At 55.3% G+C, this 24,474-nt stretch overlaps 1 protein-coding gene across 1 annotated transcript in view; it reads right to left on the bottom strand.

Moving 5' to 3' along the window:
- Window positions 1-24,474, bottom strand: part of NPR2 (natriuretic peptide receptor 2) — a 571,736-nt gene that overhangs the window by 336,840 nt on the left and 210,422 nt on the right. Inside the window, exon 4 of the mRNA XM_085627733.1 lies at window positions 16,148-16,283. Within this exon, the coding sequence (XP_085483859.1) occupies window positions 16,148-16,283 (136 nt within the window). The remainder of the gene's footprint in view (window positions 1-16,147; window positions 16,284-24,474) is intronic.

Raw genomic sequence — 24,474 nt, 5'->3', positions numbered from 1 at the left:
TGCTGACCCTGGTTGTTCCGGTTCTGTTCGTGCGGCCCTCTCCGGCCCACTCGGGTGCTTTCCCACCGGTCAGCTTCGGCGGCGAGTTGCCGTGGGTCAGTCAATTTACTGTCGAGGAGGTGCTGCCTGAGCTTGACGAAGCAGTTGTTAGAGAGGTGCTCCCACACCATGAGATTAAAAAGTTGCTCGTAGGTCGTTACGTGGCTTCCCTTGATCCAACCCTCGAAGGCTCGGCTGAAATAGTTGACATATTCCACCCAAGTTGTACCCGGGATCCGGGTGCAGTCTCGGAACCTCTGGCGGTACATTTCGGGTGTGAGCCCATATCGGGTGAGGAGGGCAGCCTTCATGTGGTCATAGGATGACATCAGGTGGTCTGGGAGCTGTAACAGGGCATCGCGGCCTTCATTGACGAACCTCCCCCATAGACCGGCTCCCCAGTCACTTCGATCGATCCGGTGGGAGGTCATGGCGATCTCGTAGGCCTTGAACCACTGTTGTATGTCGTCTTCTCGGACATACTCTCGAACGACATCCTTGGGGATGTGGACTTTCTTTTCTGTCGCTCCCGGGGTGCGCGGTCGCTCGGGCACCTCCAGTTCTTTGTTCTGCTTCCGTAGGTCTATCTCTGCCAGTTTGCGCTCGTGTTCGTATGCTAATCTCTTTTCTTCGAGCTCTCTCTGCCTCTGTTTTTCTTCCCGTTCTTCTCGGAGCCGCAGATGCTCTAGGTTCAGTTTTTGTTCGGCTAATTTTAGTTCACCGTCCATTTTGAGCCGTGCCATTTCTAACTCATGTAGTCTGTTTTTTTCTCTCTCTTGGATCTCTTCCTGCGAGAGGCCCGTTCTTCGCTCTTCGGGAGCCGTGGTGTTCCTCTCTGATGCTGCAATGTTTTGGTCCGGGGATCTGGCGGCCCCGGTTTCTGCCCACGACTCAATGGCGTGCTTGAAATCGTCTTTGGTACTCAGGCCGGTGGTAGCAATGCCTAGTTCAATGCAGAATTGTTTCAATTCACGATGGCTGTACTCTTCCAATTTCTCCATCTGGAATTTCTCGGTGGATCCGCTCTCTTTGGTTGACATTGTGGTTTTGTCGTGGGGTGAGCTACTCTCTGTACGATTACGCGTTGATTCGGATCGCGCCGCTGGCCACCAATGTTAGACGGACCGGGAGGGTCGGCCGAGGACAAGGGGAGAGGTCTCCGGGGAGAGCCGTCTCCAGCGATCGTACAGACGAGTAACTTCCCCCCCACAGATGTACACCACACAAAGATAGGTTTTAGCGTTATTTATAAGCAATCTTTAGGTACGATAGAATGGTACAAGGAGGTCAGGACTCAGGGGTCCCCTCGATTCTAGTCTCTTGGTTGGGAAAGGGGGTAGCGGGACAGTCTTGTTACCAATCTGGTAGATGCGATGAAATGATGGATAGCTCACAATCCTCGAGCTCGGTGTTCTAGTTGGATGGGCCGCGGCAGCGCCAGCAGGTCCCGGTGAAGGTGGTCGTTACACGGTCCGCGGCAGCGCCAGCAGGTCCCGATGAAGGTGGTCGTTACAACGGTCCGCGGCAGCGCCAGCAGGTCCCAACGAAGGTGGTAGTTACAACGGTCCGCGGCAGCGCCAGCAGGTCCCGACGAAGGTGGTAGTTACAACGGTCCGCAGCAGCGCCAGCAGGTCCCGACGAGGATGGAGGATGCAGAAGGCCGCGGCAGCGCCAGCAGGCAGAGTGGTAGTTCACAAGGCAGGGCTACGGCAGCGCCGGTAGTCCGTCAAGGATGAGTTCTTCTCGGTGTCTCTCGACTCCAGGATACAACTGCCTTCCTGCTCTGGAGCTGCCCCAGTTATAGGTCTGGCGCCCTTTGATGTCCGGACCCTCGCACTTGGAGATCGGGAGGTCCGGGGTGAGGGAGTCCAGACACCCAGCAGGGGGGTGGAGCCAGCGCCCGGGGGAGCTGGGGGGCGATCGGCACCTGGCGGGGGAGAGCCATCGACACTTCTTTCTCCCATCGACCTGCCAAGTGGTCCGTTCACCTCCTGGGTGGATGGTGGTTCCGGGATGTCGGGCCCTGGCCAGGCCCAGGGTTAGGGTCGAGCTGAGGCCACGCGGCCTCGTGGTGCAGTGTCCAAGATGGCGGCCGGGCCGGGCGAGGGAGCCGGTAGTGGTTCGGCCCCATGATACAGAGATGTCCGGGGGCAGGAGTCCCGTCTGGAGACGGGGTGCGGGTTGTTTCGGTGGGTAACACCTGGAGGGCCGGGGCTCGGGCCCTGTCATGCGGGGAGGGAGCAAGCCCTTCATGTGGCCTGTCCAACACTCACCCTCCGCCCTGCAGCTCACCCGCTACCCTGCAGCTCACCTCACCCTCTACCCTGCAGCCCACCGCTACCCTGCAGCTCACCTCACCCTCTACCCTGCAGCTCACCTCACCCTCCACCCTGCAGCTCACCTCACCCTCCACCCTGCAGCTCACCTCACCCTCTACCCTGCAGATCACCTCACCCTCCACCCTGCAGCTCACCTCACCCTCCGCCCTGCAGCCCACCCGCTACCCTGCAGCTCACCTCACACTCCGCCCTGCAGCCCACCCGCTACCCTGCAGCTCACCTCACCCTCCACCCTGCAGCCCACCCTCTACCCTGCAGCTCACCTCACCCTCCGCCCTGCAGCCCACCCTCTACCCTGCAGCTCTCCTCACCCTCCACCCTGCAGCCCACCCGCTACCATGCAGCTCACCTCACCCTCCATCCTGCAGCTCACCCTCCACCCTGCAGCTCACCTCACCCTCCACCCTGCAGCTCACCCTCCGCCCTGCAGCCCACCCGCTACCCTGCAGCTCACCTCACCCTCCGCCCTGCAGCCCACCCTCTACCCTGCAGCTCACTTACCCTCCACCCTGCAGCCCACCCGCTACCCTGCAGCTCACCTCACCCTGCACCCTGCAGCTCACCCTCCACTCTGCAGCCCACCCTCTACCGTGCAGCTCACCACACCCTCCCCCCTGCAGCCCACCCTCTACCCGCAGCGCACCTCACTCTTCACCCTGCAGCTCACCTCACCCTCCGCCCTGCAGCCCACTCTCTACCCTGCAGCTCCACTCACCCTCCACCCTTCAGCCCACCTGCTACCCTGCAGCTCACCTCACCCTCCACCCTGCAGCTCACCTCACACTCACCATGCAGCCCACCCGCTACCCTGCAGCTCACCTCACCCTCCACCCTGCAGCTCGCCTCACCCTCTGCCCTGCAGCCCACCCTCTACCCTGCAGCTCACCTCACCCTCCACCCTGCAGCTCACCTCACCCTCTGCCCTGCAGCCCATCCTCTACCCTGCAGCTCACCTCACCCTCCACCCTGCAGCCCACCCACTACCCTGCAGCTCACCTCACCCTCCATCCTGCAGCTCACCCTCCACCCTGCAGTTCATCTCACCCTCCACCCTGCAGCTCACCCTCCGCCCTGCAGCCCACCCGCTACCCTGCAGCTCACCTCACCCTCTGCCCTGCAGCCCACCCTCTACACTGCAGCTCACCCCACCCTCCACCCTGCAGCCCACCCGCTACCGTGCAGCTCACCTCACCCTCTGCCCTACAGCCCACCCGCTACCCTGCAGATCACCTCACCCTCCGCACTGCAGTCCACCCGCTACCCTGCAGCTCACCTCACCCTCCACCCTGCAGCCCACCATTACCCTGCAGCTCACCCTCCGCCCTGCAGCCCACCCGCTACCCTGCAGCTCACCTCACCCTCCGCCCTGCAGCCCACCGCTACCCTGCAGCTCACCTCACCCTCCGCCCTGCAGCCCACCCGCTACCCTGCAGCTCACCTCACCCTCCGCCCTGCAGCCCACCCGCTACCCTGCAGATCACCTCACCCTCCGCACTGCAGCCCACCTGCTACCCTGCAGCTCACTTCACCCTCCGCCCTGCAGCCCACCCGCTACCCTGCAGCTCACCTCACCCTCTACCCTGCAGCCCACCTGCTACCCTGCAGCTCACCTCACCCTCTACCCTGCAGATCACCTCACCCTCCACCCTGCAGCTCACCTCACCCTCCGCCCTGCAGCCCACCTGCTACCCTGCATCTCACCTCACACTCCGCCCTGCTGCCCACCCGCTACCCTGCAGCTCACCTCACCCTCCACCCTGCAGCTCACCTCACCCTCCACCCTGCAGCTCACCTCACCCTCTGCCCTGCAGCCCACCCTTTACCCTGCAGCTCTCCTCACCCTCCACCCTGCAACCCACCCGCTACCCTGCAGCTCACCTCACCCTCCATCCTGCAGCTCACCCTCCACCCTGCAGCTCACCTCACCCTCCACCCTGCAGCTCACCCTCTGCCCTGCAGCCCACCCGCTACCCTGCAGCTCACCTCACCCTCCGCCCTGCAGCTCACCCTCCACTCTGCAGCCCACCCTCTACCGTGCAGCTCACCTCACCCTCCACCCTGCAGCCCACCCTCTACCCTGCAGCTCACCTCACTCTTCACCCTGCAGCTCACCTCACCCTCCGCCCTGCAGCCCACTCTCTACCCTGCAGCTCTCCTCACCCTCCACCCTGCAGCCCACCCGCTACCCTGCAGCTCACCTCACCCTCCATCCTGCAGCTCACCCTCCATCCTGCAGCTCACCTCACCCTCCACCCTGCAGCTCACCCTCCTCCCTGCAGCCCACCCGCTACCCTGCAGCTCACCTCACCCTCCGCCCTGCAGCCCACCCTCTACCCTGCAGCTCACCTCACCCTCCACCCTGCAGCCCACCCGCTACCCTGCAGCTCACCTCACCCTGCACCCTGCAGCTCACCCTCCACCCTGCAGCTCACCTCACCCTCCACTCCGGTGCCCACCCTCTACCCTGCAGCTCACCTCACCCTCCACCCTGCAGCCCACCCTCTACACTGCAGCTCACCTCACCCTCCACACTGCAGCTCACCCTCCACCCTGCAGCTCACCCTCCACCCTGCAGCTCACCCGTCCACCCTGCAGCTCACCTCACCCTCCACTCTGCTGCCCACCCTCTACCCTGCAGCTCACCTCACCCTCCACCCTGCAGCACACCCTCTACACTGCAGCTCACCTCACCCTCCACACTGCAGCTCACTCTCCACCCTGCAGCTCACCCTCTACCCTGCAACTCATCTCACCCTCCACCCTGCAGCTCACCCTCCACCCTGCAGCTCACCGCTTTTTAGTTGGGAATTTTGAGGTCAAGACTGAGGACAAACCAGGGAGGAGCCTAGAAATGTCTGTGACGTCATCGCGAGAAAAAGCTGCCGATGGAACTCACCCTATTGCGCACACTATCACTCTTGGAATAACGAGGCCGACTGCTAGCCAGTGACAGAGAGGAGCTGGAGAGAAAGAGAGAGCGTCACGTGCAAGACTCTGTAACATCTACATAAGGGCATTCTGTGCAGCACGTGCAAGGCTCCATGATATCACCACGAGTACATTCTATGCTGCACGTGCAAGGTTCCATGACATCACCACAAACACTTTCTGTGCTGCACGTGCACGACTCGATGACATCACCAAGAGTTCATTCTGAGCGGCACGTGCATGACTCCATGACATCACCAGGAACACTTTCTGTGCTGCACGTGCATGACTCCATGACATCACCAAGAGTTCATTCTGAGCGGCACGTGCATGACTCCATGACATTACCAAGAGTTCATTCTAAGCGGCACGTGCAAGGCCCCATGACATCATCATGAGAACATTCTGTGCTGCATGTGCACGACTCCGTGACATTACCACGAGGCACGAGCACTTTCTGTGCTGCACGTGTATGACTCCATGACATCACCACGAGACACGAGCACTTTTCTGTGCTGCACGTGCAAGGCTCCATGACATCATCACGAGTAAATTTTGTGCGGCACGGGCATGATGACTCCTTGACATCACCACGAGTTTATTCTGAGCCGCACGTGCATGACTCCATGACATCACCACGAGTTCATTCTGAGAATCCCTCTTCATTACTACCTCCACCTGACCCCGGACTCTGCAGCGCACTCCCTTACAGGCTCCCTCTGTGCGAGCCTTCAGGGAGAATCCCTCTTCATTACTACCTCCACCTGACCCGGACTCTGCAGCGCACTCCCTTACAGGCTCCCTCTGTGCGAGCCTTTAGGGAGACTCCCTCTTCATTACTACCTCCACCTGACCCCAGACTCTGCAGCGCACTCCCTTACAGGCTCCCTCTGTGCGAGCCTTCAGGGAGAATCCCTCTTCATTACTACCTCCACCTGACCCGGGACTCTGCAACGCACTCCCTTACAGGCTCCCTCTGTGCGAGCCTTCAGGGAGAATCCCTCTTCATTACTACCTCCTCCTGAGCCCGGACTCTGCAACGCACTCCCTTACAGGCTCCCTCTGTGCGAGCCTTCAGGGAGAATCCCTCTTCATTACTACCTCCACCTGACCCGGACTCTGCAGCGCACTCCCTTACAGGCTCCCTCTGTGCGAGCCTTTAGGGAGACTCCCTCTTCATTACTACCTCCACCTGACCCCAGACTCTGCAGCGCACTCCCTTACAGGCTCCCTCTGTGCGAGCCTTCAGGGAGAATCCCTCTTCATTACTACCTCCACCTGACCCGGGACTCTGCAACGCACTCCCTTACAGGCTCCCTCTGTGCGAGCCTTTAGGGAGACTCCCTCTTCATTACTACCTCCACCTGACCCCAGACTCTGCAGCGCACTCCCTTACAGGCTCCCTCTGTGCGAGCCTTCAGGGAGAATCCCTCTTCATTACTACCTCCACCTGACCCGGGACTCTGCAACGCACTCCCTTACAGGCTCCCTCTGTGCGAGCCTTCAGGGAGAATCCCTCTTCATTACTACCTCCTCCTGAGCCCGTACTCTGCAACGCACTCCCTTACAGGCTCCCTCTGTGCGAGCCTTCAGGGAGAATCCCTCTTCATTACTACCTCCACCTGACCCGGACTCTGCAGCGCACTCCCTTACAGGCTCCCTCTGTGCGAGCCTTTAGGGAGACTCCCTCTTCATTACTACCTCCACCTGACCCCAGACTCTGCAGCGCACTCCCTTACAGGCTCCCTCTGTGCGAGCCTTCAGGGAGAATCCCTCTTCATTACTACCTCCACCTGACCCGGGACTCTGCAACGCACTCCCTTACAGGCTCCCTCTGTGCGAGCCTTCAGGGAGAATCCCTCTTTATTACTACCTCCACCTGACCCCAGACTCTGCAGCGCTCTCCCTTACTGGCTCCCACTGTGCGAGCCTTCAGGGAGAATCCCTCTTCATTACTACCTCCGCCTGACCCCGGACTTTGCAACGCACTCCCTTACAGGCTCCCTCTGTGCGAGCCTTCAGGGGGAAACCCTCTTCATTACTACCTCCACCTGACCCCGGACTCTGCAGCGCACTCCCTTAAAGGCTCCCTCTGTGCGAGCCTTCAGGGAGAATCCCTCTTCATTACTACCTCCTCCTGAGCCCGGACTCTGCAACGCACTCCCTTACAGGCTCCCTCTGTGCGAGCCTTCAGGGAGAATCCCTCTTCATTACTACCTCCACCTGACCCCGGACTCTGCAGCGCACTCCCTTACAGGCTCCCACTGTGAGAGCCTTCAGGGAGAATCCCTCTTCATTACTACCTCCACCTGACCCCTGACTCTGCAACGCACTCCCTTACAGGCTCCCTCTGTGCGAGCCTTCAGGGAGAATCCCTCTTCATTACTACCTCCTCCTGAGCCTGGACTCTGCAGCGCACTCCCTTACAGGCTTGATTATCCACCTTTCTACCACCCCTCCTCAGTGAATCTTATCTCACAGCAGACCTTGGGCCCCAGCCCCATATGAGCCACCAACCAGTTCCATTGTCATTATTCCTGGTAAAAAACATTAGTAAAATCATCTTCAAACTTGAAACATTGAATATAGCAGTAAATGTAATTAGCACGCACTTTAAAGTATGCTTCACAGTTTTCCTAATCACCCGACTGTTAATTAAATATACAAAAATTATTTTTGGGGTCCCAACAATGACCTCTTTCTCCGTAGATACCTTCACTGCCACACTCCAGCAGTGCCCCTCATCGCTCCGTAGCCCCCCGTAACCCATGACCACCTCCTCGGCTTACCTCACTGCCACCCTACACTAGTGCCCCTCATCTCTCTGTAGTTCCCTCCATCCCATGACCTCCTCCTCAGCTTCCCTCACTGCCACCCTCAACTAGTGCCCCTCATTTCTCTGTAGTCCCCCTCTCCCCATGACCACCTCCTTGTATTCCCTCACTGCCACCCTTCACTAGTGCCCCTCATCTCTCTGTAGTCCCCCTCTCCCCATGATCACCTCCTTGTATTCCCTCACTGCCACCCTCAACCAGTGCCCCTCATCTCTCCGTTGCGCCTCTCTCATATGCATTTCATTTGTTGTATAGCGCTACTCATATCAGTGTAGGGTGTCACAGTGCTTTACATCACGCACACATTATACAGAGACAATAAATCAGTCTACGGGGAATGTCACATAAATTAATGAGGATTACAAGGTGTAGGAATCACATGTCATCCATACTGTTGAAAATATATTTTACGAGGGTTTGGTCTGGAGAAGCACAAACTCAGGATTTAAAGAGTACTCCAGTGGTTGGAGGTTGGCTTTACTGATACAAATGTATATCTGCCCAAACAAACTCTTTTTAGCAACATTAGAATAATGAAAGACTGGAGAAGTTCTAACAAAAAAGCGAAGTTTGTATGCAGCTCTTTGATGACAGTTCATAGGCCACTGTCCTATGTTAGGATAGTAGCTTCTGAACTGCAAGTGACACAAGGATCTCTGTGACAAAGGCAGTAACCCACTGAGCTATCAACATAAAACTTGGTTTATCTGCATTTAAAAACTACCAACAGACAAATGACTGCTCTCCAGCAGGATCATAAATCACCAGTTATTTAAACATGTTTTATTATTGTTGTACATCAGTGGCAGATTCATTGCCAGGGCCAAGGCTCATGTTTGGGTGGGCCAGGCCCCCCAGGACCACCCCCTGGAACCGGGCCTGGGTGAGTGACGGGCAGATGGAAAAAGGGAGCACAGAGAAAATAGACAGATCAAGAGTGTGAGAGACAGAGAGTGTGATAGAGGAAGAGAAAGAGATGGAGAAGTGAGAAAGAGAAAGGCAAACTAAAGAGGGAGGGACAGAGGAGAGTATGAATGAGAGAGTGCACGAGAGAAGAGAGGAGGAGTGACAGACAGAGAACTAAGAGAAAGAAAGAGAGAAAGCGGGTGAGAGAAAATATAGTGAGGAAAGGAAAGTTGGGAGAGAGAAAGGCAGTAAAGAGCGAGAGAGAGAGTAAAGATAGAAGGAGAGAGCATGGCGGAGAGGGAGGAAAATAGAAGGGAAGGGAGACCGCACGCAACAAACTGTGACAAACAAACACCGAAGTTATCTCTCCGGAGTCACACATTTCACAAAGCTGAGGGGGGAACAAGAGACCCACATCCTACCCATGGAGGAGCCAAAGGCAACAGGAAGGGTCTGTGCAGGGATTCAAGTGGGCCGGGTCCCGCCATTGCTCAGCACTGGCAGTTCTAACAAGCATTTGCAATGCAATAGTTCTTGCATTTGCGAGAGTTTGAGCTTTTGGCATTGGCATTTACAATGCCGATAGCTCAAACTCTTGCAAATAAGAGACCTATTGCTTTGCAAATGCTTGTGTAGCAAAGCCATTGCGGCACTCGCGCATTACCTTTACACATCTTAAGCTAAAGCTAAAGTAAAAAAATGCACATTTTTTTCTATTTCTTTACTCTTGAAGCAATCACACCACCTGGGCTTTAGCTTGAGATGTTTAAAGCTAAAGCGTGGGTACCGCAATTGTAACTTAAGTAAACAAATAGAAAACACATAGAAAATAAAATGGCCGCTGCGCACTTTAAAAAATGTATTTACTTTTATTACAACTGCGGCGCCCGTACTTTAGCTTTACAGATCTTAAGCTAAAGCGCGGGTTCCCCAATTACGTCAAAAGTAAAGAAATAGACAAAAAAAATGCAATTTGTTTTCTATTTCTTTACTTTTGAAGCAATCACGGCACCCGCACTTTGGCTCAAGATGTATAAAGCTAAAGTGCGGGTGCCACCATTGAAAAATAAAAAGTCAAATAATAAACAGAAAAAGAAATGCATGCAGCCGTGTTCGGTGCCACAAATAATAAAAGAATGGCGCTGCATGCTGCACTACCTACAGTTTTTTTTAAAGTGCTGCGGAAGGGCGTGTCTTGCCTGCAACAGAAGGCAGGAGAAAACTATTTAAGAAATGAGTGCCCGGAAGCTCTATCGGGTAACAACATATGTAAGACGGGGAGTCCTCATGGGAGGTCACAAGAAAAGAACAGTAGGGACTACTAAGCCTTTTGACCAATGAAAAACCAGCATTTACAATAGACAGTGACTGGAGACAAATGAAAAGATTGGCGGAAAGTGGGCAGGGCTTCAAGTCCATATCCTAAAAACAGCATCTCTTGAAGAGACAGAGCCAGCACTGCCTAAGTGAGACCTAAAAAGCAGGTGCTGAGCCAGGTCCCAACCGGGCTGTCCATTTTTGCCCTCACCCTGGGTTGAATAAATGAATATTAACTCTGCAGCTGTGCCACCCCCCACCCCTCACTGCCTTTGAGGGAACTCTAAAGAGACTCGCTATAGTACTTTCACAGTCTCATCATTTCAGAACTGAAGCATTTTCAATATTATAAACAAAGAAGCCGTAGTTGTTGCTTATTTATCTTATGCAACTAACAACCATTGGCAAAGTAAACAGTCCTAGTCCTGTCTTGTTGTAGATATAATACTACTTGTTGTATTATATATCTGGATTCAATGACAGAAACAGCGGCATACCAGTCGGGTGGCGCACTATGCTATGCACAGACGTTTAGCCTGGATGTTTTTAAGCAATGCCATTAATTACATCAGCCACGCCCATTCGAGAGACCCCCAGTTTTTTTTTATCCCTCTTAAAGACCAGGGTCTGTGACACCATCAGATATCACACGACGGTCTGTAAACTGACATTGTAAGACCTTTGAATGTGCAAAACATTGTCAATATTTGGAAACCAGAGGGAGGGGGAGAAATGCCCTCAAAGCACCCCTGCTCCCTCACGCTGAGCCACAAAGTAATAGACTTACAGTCACAGGTGTGGGGGTGTGGGTCACTGGAGAGCCGGTGGTGTGAGGAGCTGGGGCAGGATCACTTGCAGTGGAGAGAGTGAACCTACAATCACAGGTGTAGGGGTTTGGGTCACTGGAGAGCCGGTGGTGTGAGGAGCTGGGGCAGGATCACTTGCAGTGGAGGGAGTGAACCTACAATCACAGGTGTGGGTCACTGGAGAGCCGGTGGTGTGAGGAGCTGGGGCAGGATCACTTGCAGTGGAGGGAGTGAACCTACAATCACAGGTGTGGGTCACTGGAGAGCCGGTGGTGTGAGGAGCTGGGGCAGGATCACTTGCAGTGGAGAGAGTGAACCTACAGTCACAGGTGTGGGGGTGTGGGTCACTGGAGAGCCGGTGGTGTGAGGAGCTGGGGCAGGATCACTTGCAGTGGAGGGAGTGAACCTACAATCACAGGTGTGGGTCACTGGAGAGCCGAGGCTGTGAGGAGCTGGGGCAGGATCACTTGCAGTGGAGAGAGTGAACCTACAGTCACAGGTGTGGGGGTGGGGGTCACTGGAGAGCCGAGGCCGTGAGGAGCTGGGGCAGGATCACTTGCAGTGGAGAGAGTGAACCTATAATCACAGGTGTGGGTCACAGGAGAGCCGGTGGTGTGAGGAGCTGGGGCAGGATCACTTGCAGTGGAGGGAGTGAACCTACAATCACAGGTGTGGGTCACTGGAGAGCCGGTGGTGTGAGGAGCTGGGGCAGGATCACTTGCAGTGGAGGGAGGGAACCTACAATCACAGGTGTGGGTCACTGGAGAGCCGATGGTGTGAGGAGCTGGGGCAGGATCACTGGCAGTGGAGAGAGTGAACCTACAATCACAGGTGTGGGGGTGTGGGTCACTGGAGAGCCGATGGTGTGAGGAGCTGGGGCAGGATCAGTTGCAGTGGAGAGAGTGAACCTACAATCACAGGTGTGGGGGTCACTGGAGAGCCGGTGGTGTGAGGAGCTGGGGCAGGATCACTTGCAGTGGAGCGAGTGAGCCTACAATCACAGGTGTGGGGGTGGGGGTCACTGGAGAGCCGGTGGTGTGAGGAGCTGGGGCAGGATCACTTGCAGTGGAGAGAGTGAACCTACAATCACAGGTGTGGGTCACTGGAGAGCCAGTGGTGTGAGGAGCTGGGGCAGGATCACTTGCAGTGGAGAGAGTGAACCTACAATCACAGGTGTGGGTCACTGGAGAGCCGGTGGTGTGAGGAGCTGGGGCAGGATCACTTGCAGTGGAGAGAGTGAACCTACAATCACAGGTGTGGGGGTGTGGGTCACTGGAGAGCCGATGGTGTGAGGAGCTGGGGCAGGATCACTGGCAGTGGAGAGAGTGAACCTACAATCACAGGTGTGGGGGTCACTGGGGAGCCGAGGGTGTGAGGAGCTGGGGCAGGATCACTTGCAGTGGAGCGAGTAAGCCTACAATCACAGGTGTGGGGGTGGGGGTCACTGGAGAGCCAGTGGTGTGAGGAGCTGGGGCAGGATCACTTGCAGTGGAGGGAGTGAACCTACAATCGCAGGTGTGGGTCACTGGAGAGCCGATGGTGTGAGGAGCTGGGGCAGGATCACTTGCAGTGGAGAGAGTGAACCTACAGTCACAGGTGTGGGTCACTGGAGAGCCGATGGTGTGAGGAACTGGGGTAGGATCATTTGCAGTGGAGGGAGTGAACCTACAATCACAGGTGTGGGTCACTGGAGAGCCGATGGTGTGAGGAGCTGGGGCAGGATCACTTGCAGTGGAGAGAGTGAACCTACAATCACAGGTGTGGGGGTCACTGGAGAGCCGATGGTGTGAGGAGCTGGGGCAGGATCACTTGCAGTGGAGGGAGTGAACCTACAATCGCAGGTGTGGGTCACTGGAGAGCCGATGGTGTGAGGAGCTGGGGCAGGATCACTTGCAGTGGAGGGAGTGAACCTACAGTCACAGGTGTGGGTCACTGGAGAGCCGATGGTGTGAGGAGCTGGGGCAGGATCACTTGCAGTGGAATGAGTGAACCTACAGTCACAGGTGTGGGTCACTGGAGAGCCAGTGGTGTGAGGAGCTGGGGCAGGATCACTTGCAGTGGAGAGAGTGAACCTACAATCACAGGTGTGGGGGTCACTGGAGAGCCGGTGGTGTGAGGAGCTGGGGCAGGATCACTTGCAGTGGAGAGAGTGAACCTACAGTCACAGGTGTGGGGGTGTGGGTCACTGGAGAGCCAGTGGTGTGAGGAGCTGGGGCAGGATCACTTGCAGTGGAGGGAGTGAACCTACAATCACAGGTGTGGGTCACTGGAGAACCGATGGTGTGAGGAGCTGGGGCAGGATCACTTGCAGTGGAGAGAGTGAACCTACAATCACAAGTGTGGGGGTGTGGGTCACTGGAGAGCCAGTGGTGTGAGGAGCTGGGGCAGGATCACTTTCAGTGGAGAGAGTGAACCTACAATCACAGGTGTGGGGGTGTGGGTCACTGGAGAGCCGGTGGTGTGAGGAGCTGGGGCAGGATCACTTGCAGTGGAGAGAGTGAACCTACAATCACAGGTGTGGGTCACTGGAGAGCCAGTGGTGTGAGGAGCTGGGGCAGGATCACTTGCAGTGGAGAGAGTGAACCTACAGTCACAGGTGTGGGGGTGGGGGTCACTGGAGAGCCGGTGGTGTGAGGAGCTGGGGCAGGCTCACTTGCAGTGGAGGGAGTGAACCTACAATCACAGGTGTGGGGGTGTGGGTCACTGGAGAGCCGGTGGTGTGAGGAGCTGGGGCAGGATCACTTGCAGTGGAGGGAGTGAACCTACAATCACAGGTGTGGGTCACTGGAGAGCCGATGGTGTGAGGAGCTGGGGCAGGATCACTTGCAGTGGAGGGAGTGAACCTACAGTCACAGGTGTGGGGGTGTGGGTCACTGGAGAGCCGGTGGTGTGAGGAGCTGGGGCAAGATCACTTGCAGTGGAGGGAGTGAACCTATAATCACAGGTGTGGGTCACTGGAGAGCCGGTGGTGTGAGGAGCTGGGGCAGGATCACTTGCAGTGGAGGGAGTGAACCTACAATCACAGGTGTGGGTCACTGGAGAGCCGATGGTGTGAGGAGCTGGGGCAGGATCACTTGCAGTGGAGGGAGTGAACCTACAGTCACAGGTGTGGGGGTGTGGGTCACTGGAGAGCCGGTGGTGTGAGGAGCTGGGGCAGGATCACTTGCAGTGGAGGGAGTGAACCTACAATCACAGGTGTGGGTCACTGGAGAGCCGATGGTGTGAGGAGCTGGGGCAGGCTCACTTGCAGTGGAGGGAGTGAACCTACAATCACAGGTGTGGGGGTGTGGGTCACTGGAGAGCCGAGGGTGTGAGGAGCTGGGGCAGGATCACTTGCAGTGGAGCGAGTGAGCCTACAATCACAGGTGTGGGGGTGGGGGTCACCGGAGAGCCGGTGGTGTGAGGAGCTGGGGCAGGCTCACTTGCAGCGGAGGGAGTGAACCTACAATCACAGGTTTGGGGGTGTGGGTCACTGGAGAGCCAGTGGTGTGAGGAGCTTGGGCAGGATCACTTGCAGTGGAGAGAGTGAACCTACAGTCACAGGTGTGGGGGTGTGGGTCACTGGATAGTCAGTGGTGTGAGGAGCTGGGGCAGGCTCCCTTGCAGTGGAGAGAGTGAACCTACAATCACAGGTGTGGGGGTGTGGGTCACTGGAGAGCCGAGGGTGTGAGGAGCTAGGGCAGGATCACTTGCAGTGGAGGGAGTGAACCTACAGTCACAGGTGTGGGTCACTGGAGAGCCAGTGGTGTGAGGAGCTGGGGCAGGATCACTTGCAGTGGAGGGAGTGAACCTACAATCACAGGTGTGGGTCACTGGAGAGCCGGTGGTGTGAGGAGCTGGGGCAGGATCACTTGCAGTGGAGAGAGTGAACCTACAGTCACAGGTGTGGGGGTGTGGGTCACTGGAGAGCCAGTGGTGTGAGGAGCTGGGGCAGGATCACTTGCAGTGGAGAGAGTGAACCTACAATCACAGGTGTGGGGGTGTGGGTCACTGGAGAGCCAGTGGTGTGAGGAGCTGGGGCAGGATCACTTGCAGTGGAGGGAGTGAACCTACAGTCACAGGTGTGGGTCAGTGGAGAGCCGGTGGTGTGAGGAGCTGGGGCAGGATCACTTGCAGTGGAGGGAGTGAACCTACAATCACAGGTGTGGGGGTCACTGGAGAGCCGGTGGTGTGAGGAGCTGGGGCTGGATCACTTGCAGTGGAGGGGGTGAACCTACAATCACTGGTGTGGGGGTGTGGGTCACTGGAGAGCCGATGGTGTGAGGAGCTGGGGCAGGCTCACTTGCAGTGGAGGGAGTGAACCTACAATCACAGGTGTGGGGGTGTGGGTCACTGGAGAGCCGGTGGTGTGAGGAGCTGGGGCTGGATCACTTGCAGTGGAGGGGGTGAACCTACAATCACTGGTGTGGGGTGTGGGTCACTGGAGAGCCGATGGTGTGAGGAGCTGGGGCAGGCTCACTTGCAGTGGAGGGAGTGAACCTACAATCACAGGTGTGGGGGTGTGGGTCACTGGAGAGCCAAGGGTGTGAGGAGCTGGGGCAGGATCACTTGCAGTGGAGGGAGTGAACCTAAAATCACAGGTGTGGGTCACTGGAGAACCGATGGTGTGAGGAGCTGGGGCAGGATCACTTGCAGTGGAGGGAGTGAGCCTACAAACCATGGACCAGGAAGGGTGGTCCTTCTACTCATGCAAAGTGTTCAGCCACATTGCCCAACGTGGAGACAGTAACCCTGAGATAGGGGTTACGACACGACCCCTGGGATATCATGGACCCAACATTGCTACTGCATGCTATGGACCCAGACCTGAAGCGTCTGTTCCAGTACCTGCACCAGAAGCTCCTGGAGCACATGTTCTTGGTCCAGGCCCATAGTTTCTGGTGCAGTGGGCACCGACATGGAATCACAGTGCCCCGAAGAGGTGATGACATCAGCTGCCACCTTCTGGCTCACCAGAGGGCTTTGCAAACACACTTACCTTGGAATGTCCGGTTCTGAATGTTCTTCACAATCTGGATCCCATCCTTCTTGGACCCTCCAGCTTTCAGCGTCTCGTTCAAGGCCATGGCGTACAGTAGCACACCGTCATGGAAACAGCCGGCGATGAAGTTCATCTGCCAATAGGAAGCGAGAACAAGAATGAGCAACAGTCTCTCAAACGTCTCACCTGCAAGTTCTCACTTGTGCCTGCGGACATGTGATGTCATAGCGAAGATCTCTTTTACGTCCCACAGACACATCTACGCATTTGTTCAGAGTATTGTGGCATGGGGTGGATTGGAGAACAATGGTGTGGAGTAGAGTGGCATGGAGGGGAGATGCGTTCAAAGCCTGAGGACACTAAAACACGGGCAGGACCTTCTCAGCTATAGGTCAAACCTACTGGAATAAGCCCAGCTTGAGGTGGTGGGAATGGGGTCAAACACGTATACTTCATGAGCTGGAGGGTGTAACGGTTCAAGGGGCCAAAAAACATGGGTAGGTGGACAGTGCAGCTGTGAACTCAGAGAGATGCCGCCATGCACTGAAGGGTTACCTCTGAGAACACGGCCCTCGTAGCACTGTTATCAGAAGGATACCAATGTGTTTTGTATTGTAGCACTCCCATGGTGCTTCATACCCTGCTGTTGAGCATTTCTGGACAGGTAGCACCTTACACCGTCTTGTACTGTTGAGCTTCCTAGTGGGCTCGTTCAGGTGTGCAAGCGCAAGAGGTGCTCTTATCTTGTCTCGGGCACAGACCCCCGCAGTGTGAGAAGGAAGGGCGAATGTAAATAGATGGTGCTTGTAATTTACTCTACTTCCAGGGTCAGTGTCCTCTCTCCCGGAACAAGGCTGTTATCCTCCCCCTATTAAACAAGTACTGAAAAAACAAGATGTCTTGCCTATGTGAGAGCTATCTGCTTTGCCAATGCCTTTTAGCCATATTTTACACCAGCCTGGTTGCTGTTAAGCATGGCTAAAAATTATTGGCGTGATGCAGAGGAAAGTGGTGTAGAGGTGAGCAAAGTAGAGTGGAGTGGCATAGAGTGCTATGGAGTGGCATAGAGTACTATGGGGTGGCATAGAGTGCTATGGGGTGGCATAGAGTGCTATAGGGTGGCATAGAGTGCTATGGAGTGGTGTAGAGTAATGTAGAATGAAGTGTAGTGGCACAGAGTGGAGTAAGGTAGAATGGCGTAGCATGGAGTGGTATCATAAGAGAGGAGTAGAATAGAGTGGTGTAGAGTGCAGTGGAATAGAGTGGTGTAGAGTAGTGTAGGATTGAGTGGAATGGCATAGAGAGGAGTAACATAGAAATGTGGAGTAGCCCAGAGTAGAGTGGAGGCATTGAGTGAAGAGTCAGAGTAGAGTGGTGTAGAGTACAGTGGCATAGAGTGGTGTAGAGTAGTGTAGGATTGAGTGGAGTGGCATAGAGAGGAGTAACATAGAAACGTAGAGTAGCGCAGAGTAGAGTGGAGGCATTGAGTGAAGAGTCATAGAGTAAAGTGGTGTAGAGTGCAGTGGCATAGAGTGGTGTAGAGTAGTGTAGGATTGAGTGGAGTGGCATAGAGAGGAGTAACATAGAAACGTAGAGTAGCGCAGAGTAGAGTGGAGGCATAGAGTGAAGAGTCAGAGTAGAGTGGTGTAGAGTACAGTGGCATAGAGTGGTGTAGAGTAGTGTAGGATTGAGTGGAGTGGCATAGAGAGGAGTAACATAGAAACGTAGAGTAGCGCAGAGTAGAGTGGAGGCATTGAGTGAAGAGTCATAGAGTAGAGTGGTGTAGAGTGCAGTGGCATAGAGTGGTGTAGAGTAGTGTAGGATTGAGTGGAATGGCATACAGAGGAGTAACATAGAAACGTAGAGTAGCGCAGAGTAGAGTGGAGGCATTGAGTGAAGAGTCATAGAGTAGAGTGGTGTAGAGTGCAGTGGCATAGAGTGGTGTAGAGTAGTGTAGGATTGAGTGGAATGGCATACAGAGCAGTAACATAGAAACGTAGAGTAGCCCAGAGTAGAGTGGAGGCATAGAGTGAAGAGTCAGAGTAGAGTGGTGTAGAGTACATTGGCATAGAGTAGTATGACAGAGTGGAGTGGTGTAGACTGCTGCAGAGAAGCAATGTGTGGAGTGGAGTGAAGTGGAGTGGCATGGAGGATGTCCGGACAAAATATAGTTAAAAAATATTGGGAGAAAGAAATATCAGATATTAAATATCATGATGCACAAATATCGTTGACATGAATATTGTTTTTTGAGGTAAGTAATATCGTTGTAAATAATATTGATGTTTTTATATATTTTTCAATAATTTGGTGGTAAAAAATATAATTTTGTATTTATTTTTTTGTTGTAATCTTTTTATTGAAAAGCGTTTTCGACAGATCAACATAGCAATCAAAACATGAGACTTGATCAGGCGTATTGACATTTACCTTGTTGCAGGCACGGATACTGAATGATGCAGTCATTGTAACAAGCAGAAGATATGTACAACAATAACTTCCACAGATATAGCAAAATGGCTATAGGATAGCTGAACAGTCCTGAAATAGTTGCTTAGGCTTACAGTTAGAGCAGAACGATAAAACTCAAACAGCAAAATGCAAATGGCCGAGAAGGCTAGAAGTGTGCACGCCCCTGATCAGGAAGGCCCCATATTCGTATGAAAGATGGTGGTTTGTGGGATAAGGTTGGTTCATGGGGGGCGGCGGGCAGGGAAGAGGAGCGGAAGGCACAGCAAACTCACCGGGGTTGTACCCCATCCGCCCTGGCATAGCTCCATCAAAGAGTTGGAGTGCCTTAAGTTTGAGAGGGTTAATGCAAGTATATGGCAAGGGTGGGAAGTCATCATCAAAGGCCACCAGATGTGGGCAAATTTAGAATCAGTGTGCGCAATCCTATAGGTCATAAGCTCCATGGCCATAACATGCCACAGGCGAGTGAACCATAAACCAATCAATCAATCATAGCATTTGTAAAGCGCGCTACTCACCCGGAAGGGTCTCAAGGCGCTGGGGGGGGAGGGGTTCGCTACTGCTCGAAAAGCCAGGTCTTGAGTTGCTTTCTGAAGGAGAGGTGGTCCTGGGTCGTTCGAAGGCAGATGGGGAGGGAGTTCCATGTCTTGGCGGCCAGGTAGGAGAAGGATCTTCCTCCGGCGGTGGCTCTGTGAATGCGTGGTACGGCGGCGAGGGCGAGGCTGGATGAACGTAGCTGGCGGGTGGGTGTGTAGAAAGTCAGGCGGTTGTTGAGGTACTTGGGGCCCAGGTCGTGGAGGGCCTTGTGTGCGTGGGTGAGGAGTCTGAACGTGATCATCTTGCTGACGGGGAGCCAGTGCAGGTCTCTCAGGTGGCCGGAGATGTGGTTGTGTCGGGGGATGTCCAGGACGAGACGTGCGGAGGCGTTCTGTATGCGCTGGAGTCTTTTCTGTAGTTTGGCTGTGGTTCCGGCGTAGAGGGTGTTTCCGTATTCCAGTCGGCTGGTGACGAGTGCCTGGGTGACCGTCTTCCTGGTTTCGGTGGGGATCCATCGGAAGATCTTACGGAGCATGCGCAGGGTGTTGAAGCATGATGAAGAGACGGCGTTGACTTGTCTGGTCATCGAGAGGGAGGAGTCCAGGATGAAGCCCAGGTTGCGTGCGTGGTCCGTTGGCTTGGGGGTGGTGCCCAGGGCAGGGGGCCACCAGGTGTCGTCCCAGGCGGAGATGGGCTGATCCCAGGATGAGGACTTCCGTCTTGTCTGAGTTCAGTTTCAAGCGGCTGTTCTTCATCCACTCAGCGACGTCTTTCATCCCTTCGTGTAGGCTGGCTCTGGCTGTGGCGGGGTCGTTGGTGAGGGAGAGGATAAGCTGGGTGTCGTCGGCGTAGGAGATGATGTTGAGGTTGTGTTGGCGTGCAATGGCTGCGAGAGGGCTCATGTAGACGTTGAAGAGGGTCGATCTGAGTGATGATCCTTGTGGTACGCCGCAGATGACTTCAGTGGCCTCGGATCTGAACGGGGGAGGCGGACTCTCTGGGTTCTGCCGGCGAGGAATGAGATGATCCACTCCAGTGCCTTCTCTCGGATGCCGACGTCGCTGAGGCGCTGCACTAGGGTGCGGTGGCAGACAGTGTCGAACGCCGCGGAGAGGAGGATGAGGGCCGCTGTTTCCCCGTTGTCGAGCAGGGATCTGATGTCATCGGTGGCTGCGATCAGGGCGGTCTCGGTGCTGTGGTTGGCTCGGAAACCGGACTGCGAGGGGTCGAGGGAACCGTTCGTCTCGAGGAAGGCGGCGAGCTGTCTGTTGACTGTCTTCACGATGACTTTGGCAGGGAAAGGGAGGAGCGAGATGGGGCGGTGTGGTCAGTTGTTGGTTTCTTCAGTAGTGTGCTGAGCTCTGCGTGCTTCCAGCTCTCCGGGAAGGTGGCGGTGGTGAAGGAGACGTTGATGATGTCCCGGAGTTGGGGTGCGATGATGGAGTCTGCCTTGTTGAATACGTGGTGGGGGCAGGGGTCGGTTGGTGATCCGGAGGGGATGGTGTTCATCGTGCGGGTGGTGTCTGCGGTGCTGACCGGGGTCCAGTTGCGGATGGTGGTGGTGGGGGGCGTTGGTTCGGTGGTTGGTTGCGTGGTTGGTGCGCCGAAGCTGTTGTGAATGTCGGCGATCTTGCGGTGGAAGAATGAGGCGAGTGAGTCGCAGAGGTCTTGCGAGGGGGTGATGTCATTGTTTTCGGAGCTGGGGTTGGAGAGCTCTTTGACGATGCTGAAGAGCTCCTTGCTGTTGTGGGTGTTGTTTTCCAGTCGTTCTTTGAAAGTTAACCTTTTGGTGGTGCGGATCAGCTGGTGGTGTATGCGGGTGGCGTTTTTGAGGGCCGTCATGTTTTCTGTGGTCTGGTCGTAGCGCCATGCTTTCTCGAGGGTGCGGCAGTTCTTCTTGGAGTTTTTGAGTTCGTTGGTGAACCAAGAGGTCATCAGCGCAGTCGGTGAGCCACTGTGTGAAGGTGCGGGCTGCTACGTCGGGGTCCGTTGCGCTGGCGGGAGGGTTCCGTCTGAGGGAGATGGTGAGCTGGTCGGCGGTGATCTTGTTCCAGCTTCTGCGGGGAGCCTGTTGAGGGTGGTAGTGGGTCGTGGTTCTCCCGAAGTTGAAGTGGACGCAGCTGTGGTCTGTCCAGTGCAGTCCGGTGAAGTGGCTGAAGGAGATGTGCTTACTGGAGGAGAAGATGGGGTCAAGCGTGTGGCCGGCGTTGTGGGTGGGGTGTTCACCAGTTGCTTGAGTCCGAGGTTGGCAAGGTTGTCCAACAGGGTGGCGGTGTTGCTGTTGTGGTTGTTCTCCAGGTGGAAGTTGAGGTCACCTAGAAGGATGTAGTCTGAGGTGGTAAGGGCGTGCGGGCTGACGAAGTCTGCGATGGCTTCGCTGAATTGTGTGCGTGGTCCTGGGGGTCTGTAGACAAGGGTGCCTCTGAGGGTGGTCTTGGGGTCGGTGTGTATCTGGAAGTGAAGGTGTTCGGCGGCGGTGAGGGTGTCGTCGGAGTTGGTCGTGATTCGGATGGTGTTTCTGTGGACGATGGTGATGCCTCCTCCGGCTTGGTTGATGCGGTCCTTCCGGGCGATCTTGTAGCCATCCGGGATGGCTATGGCGATGTCGGGAGCTGAGGAGGTGTTCATCCATGTTTCTGTGAGGAAGGCGACGTCTGGTGATGTTGTGTCGAGAAGGTTCCAGAGTTCGACGGGGTGCCTGTGGACGGAGCAGGTGTTGAGCAAGATGCACTTGAGGTGATCCTCGCTGGGGCCTGGCTTGGTGGGTGCGGTGCAGGATCGGGTGCAGGTGAAGTTGCAGGTGTGGCAGGTGAATGCTCCGTGGGTGCGTTTCGGGTTGGCTTGGTAGCAGGCTGGCTGTCGGCCGGTGTTGAGTGCGTGGAGGGTGGCGGCGTGGTATCTCTGACGGGTATGCTGGCTCCGGCGAGGTCCAGGGGTCCTGGCGCTGGGAGCGGGCTGGCCGTGGACGGGCGCAGATGGGCTTGCCTTAGGCGCGCCTTTGGCGCGCCGGCGGCGAGCCCGCTGCGCGCAGCCTCCATATGAGGGGGAGAGGGAGGGAGGAGCAGCTGGGAGGTGGGAGCGGGCAGCCAATGGGATGCAAGGGGGCGGGGCCACCAGGACGCAGCGGTGGGAAATGGGTGGCGAGGGGAGTAAACGAGGCGCAAATACGAGGGTACAGAAGTCAAAGGGGAGAACAAATCAGGGCACAAAATGCAAAAAAAGGATACAGGCACTCGGGACACAGAAGGCAGAAAAGGACACAAGCACTCGGGACACAGAAGGCAAAAAGGGACACAGGCAATCAGGGCACGGTAGAGAAAGGGGCGGGGAGAGGCAGAGAGACGGCAGGAAAATCACCAAGGCAGAGGGCTAGTACGAGCGGCAGCGAGAGAATGCAGGTCACACTGGGGGCTGCGTGGCGGTGAGGGGAGCGACCTGCCTGGGAAACAGTAGGGGCGGAGGGCTGTTTCCAATGAAGAGAAATACGTTGCTTAGCAGCACCCAGCAACGGCGCGTGTCATGGCCCCAAGTTCCATAGGACGTATACCCAAGATTATTGTAATGTAGGAGGCAGGTAGGGGAAAGCCCAGCACGTCCTTGATGTGACCTAGGATTTCTTTTCAATACATGTATATGACCGAACATGACCACCATATGTGTTGGAAATCACCTGGGGCCGCGTGACGGCGCAAGCAAGGATCCGATGTGGTGTGATAGTGTGGAGACGTGATGGTGTGTAATACCAGCACATCATCATTTTGTATGCTGTCTCGTGCTGTTGTATACTGCAGTGAATTTTGGGGGATATCTCGCCAGATCATCTCCCACTTCTTCTGGGAGATACCCTCAATGGTGTCAGCGTGCCATTGTGATTGATATGCAGGAAGATGTGTCGGAACAGGGTGTTGAAGAACCTGGTAGGTACGGAGATCAAACCTCTTGTGCCATCATAAGCTATGACTAGTGCTTCAAAAGGAGTAAATTGTCTAGTCTCTTCCTGAGTGTTTGAGGGGCATAGCGCCCAGTGGCACAACAGACAGTATTGCAGTTCAGACGTTTCAGGTAGATGGAATTACTTTTTGCTTTGATCAAATGTCTTAATAGAAGTTCCTACGAACAGATCACGCAAGGTGCGACAATCTCCCGCCTCCCAACTATGAAAGGAGTGAGGTTCCAGAGACGGAGTGAACTCCGGTATGCGAGCCAAGGAGTTGTTGGGGGAGGGAATGTGCTATGTCCACATTTAAGCCCAATCTTATTTCACCTCTCAAGGACGGTCCTGGTAGGGGTCGCAAGGTAGGTACTACGTGGTGGCGCATGTTTAGGGAGTCAAGCGAGCTCCCGAAGAGGCCTGCAAGTGACTGCTTGATGCATATGGAACCCGTGCTTCTCGCACTCCCTCACCACCCACTCAGATGTGAAGTGAAGATGTGCTGCCCAATAGTATTCCAGGAGATTGGGACAAGCCAGGCCCCCCCTGTCACTAGGAAGCATCAGAACGGAGTGTGAGAACCTGGGTTGTCACACTCCCATATGAAGGCGCAAATGTCTCACTGGAGGTGTATGATATCCTCGTATGGAAGTTAGGTAGGAAGTGTTTGGAACAGGTAGAGGATACTGGGGAGGAAGGACATCTTGACAGCATTAAGCCGTCCAAGCCAAGACACGTGCAAGGGCCTCCATTGACGAAGGTCAACTAAGATAGATTTTCGAAATAGTGCCCAGTTAGCTCTCGCCCAAGTTGATGAGGCAGAGGTCAGATTGAGACCTAAATATTGAATGTCACATGGGGCCCATTAAAAGGGGGCAAGAGCCTGTATGGCGGGGAGGTCCTGTTTGGATATTATGAGATTAAAAGCTTGGGACTTGGACATGTTGATCCTAAAAGCAGAGACCTGTTCAAAGGCCATCAAAGCAAGAATCACCGCCTGGAGAGAAGTCGGGGGTTGGGTGAGTGTAAGCAGAAGGCAGTCCGCGAACATACTCAATTTATGAACCCAGCCGATGAAGGGGATGCCAACGATGGAATCTGTCTGCCAGATAGTGATAGCTAAGGGTTCTACCGCTAGGGCAAACAAGAGTGGTGAGAGGGGGCAGCCCTATTGAGGACCTCTCGCAAGATGTATTGGCTTTGTTTGAAGACCGTTAACCCGTAAGGTAGCAGTAGGGGCATGATAAGTGGCCAATATATGGGATATCATGCCTGGCCGAAGTAATTTTCCCAAGTACAGCTCTGAGGAGCGACCAGCTGACCCTGTCAAAAGCCTTCTCCCCATCAAGAGAGAGAAGGCAGGAGGGGAAATTGCGGTAATGGG

This window comes from Triturus cristatus, chromosome 2_1 (assembly GCF_964204655.1).
Source record: "Triturus cristatus chromosome 2_1, aTriCri1.1, whole genome shotgun sequence".
Taxonomy (NCBI): Eukaryota; Metazoa; Chordata; class Amphibia; order Caudata; family Salamandridae; genus Triturus; species Triturus cristatus.
The sequence above is the reverse complement of the archived record's forward strand: the minus strand, read 5'-3'. Positions and strand labels throughout refer to the sequence as shown.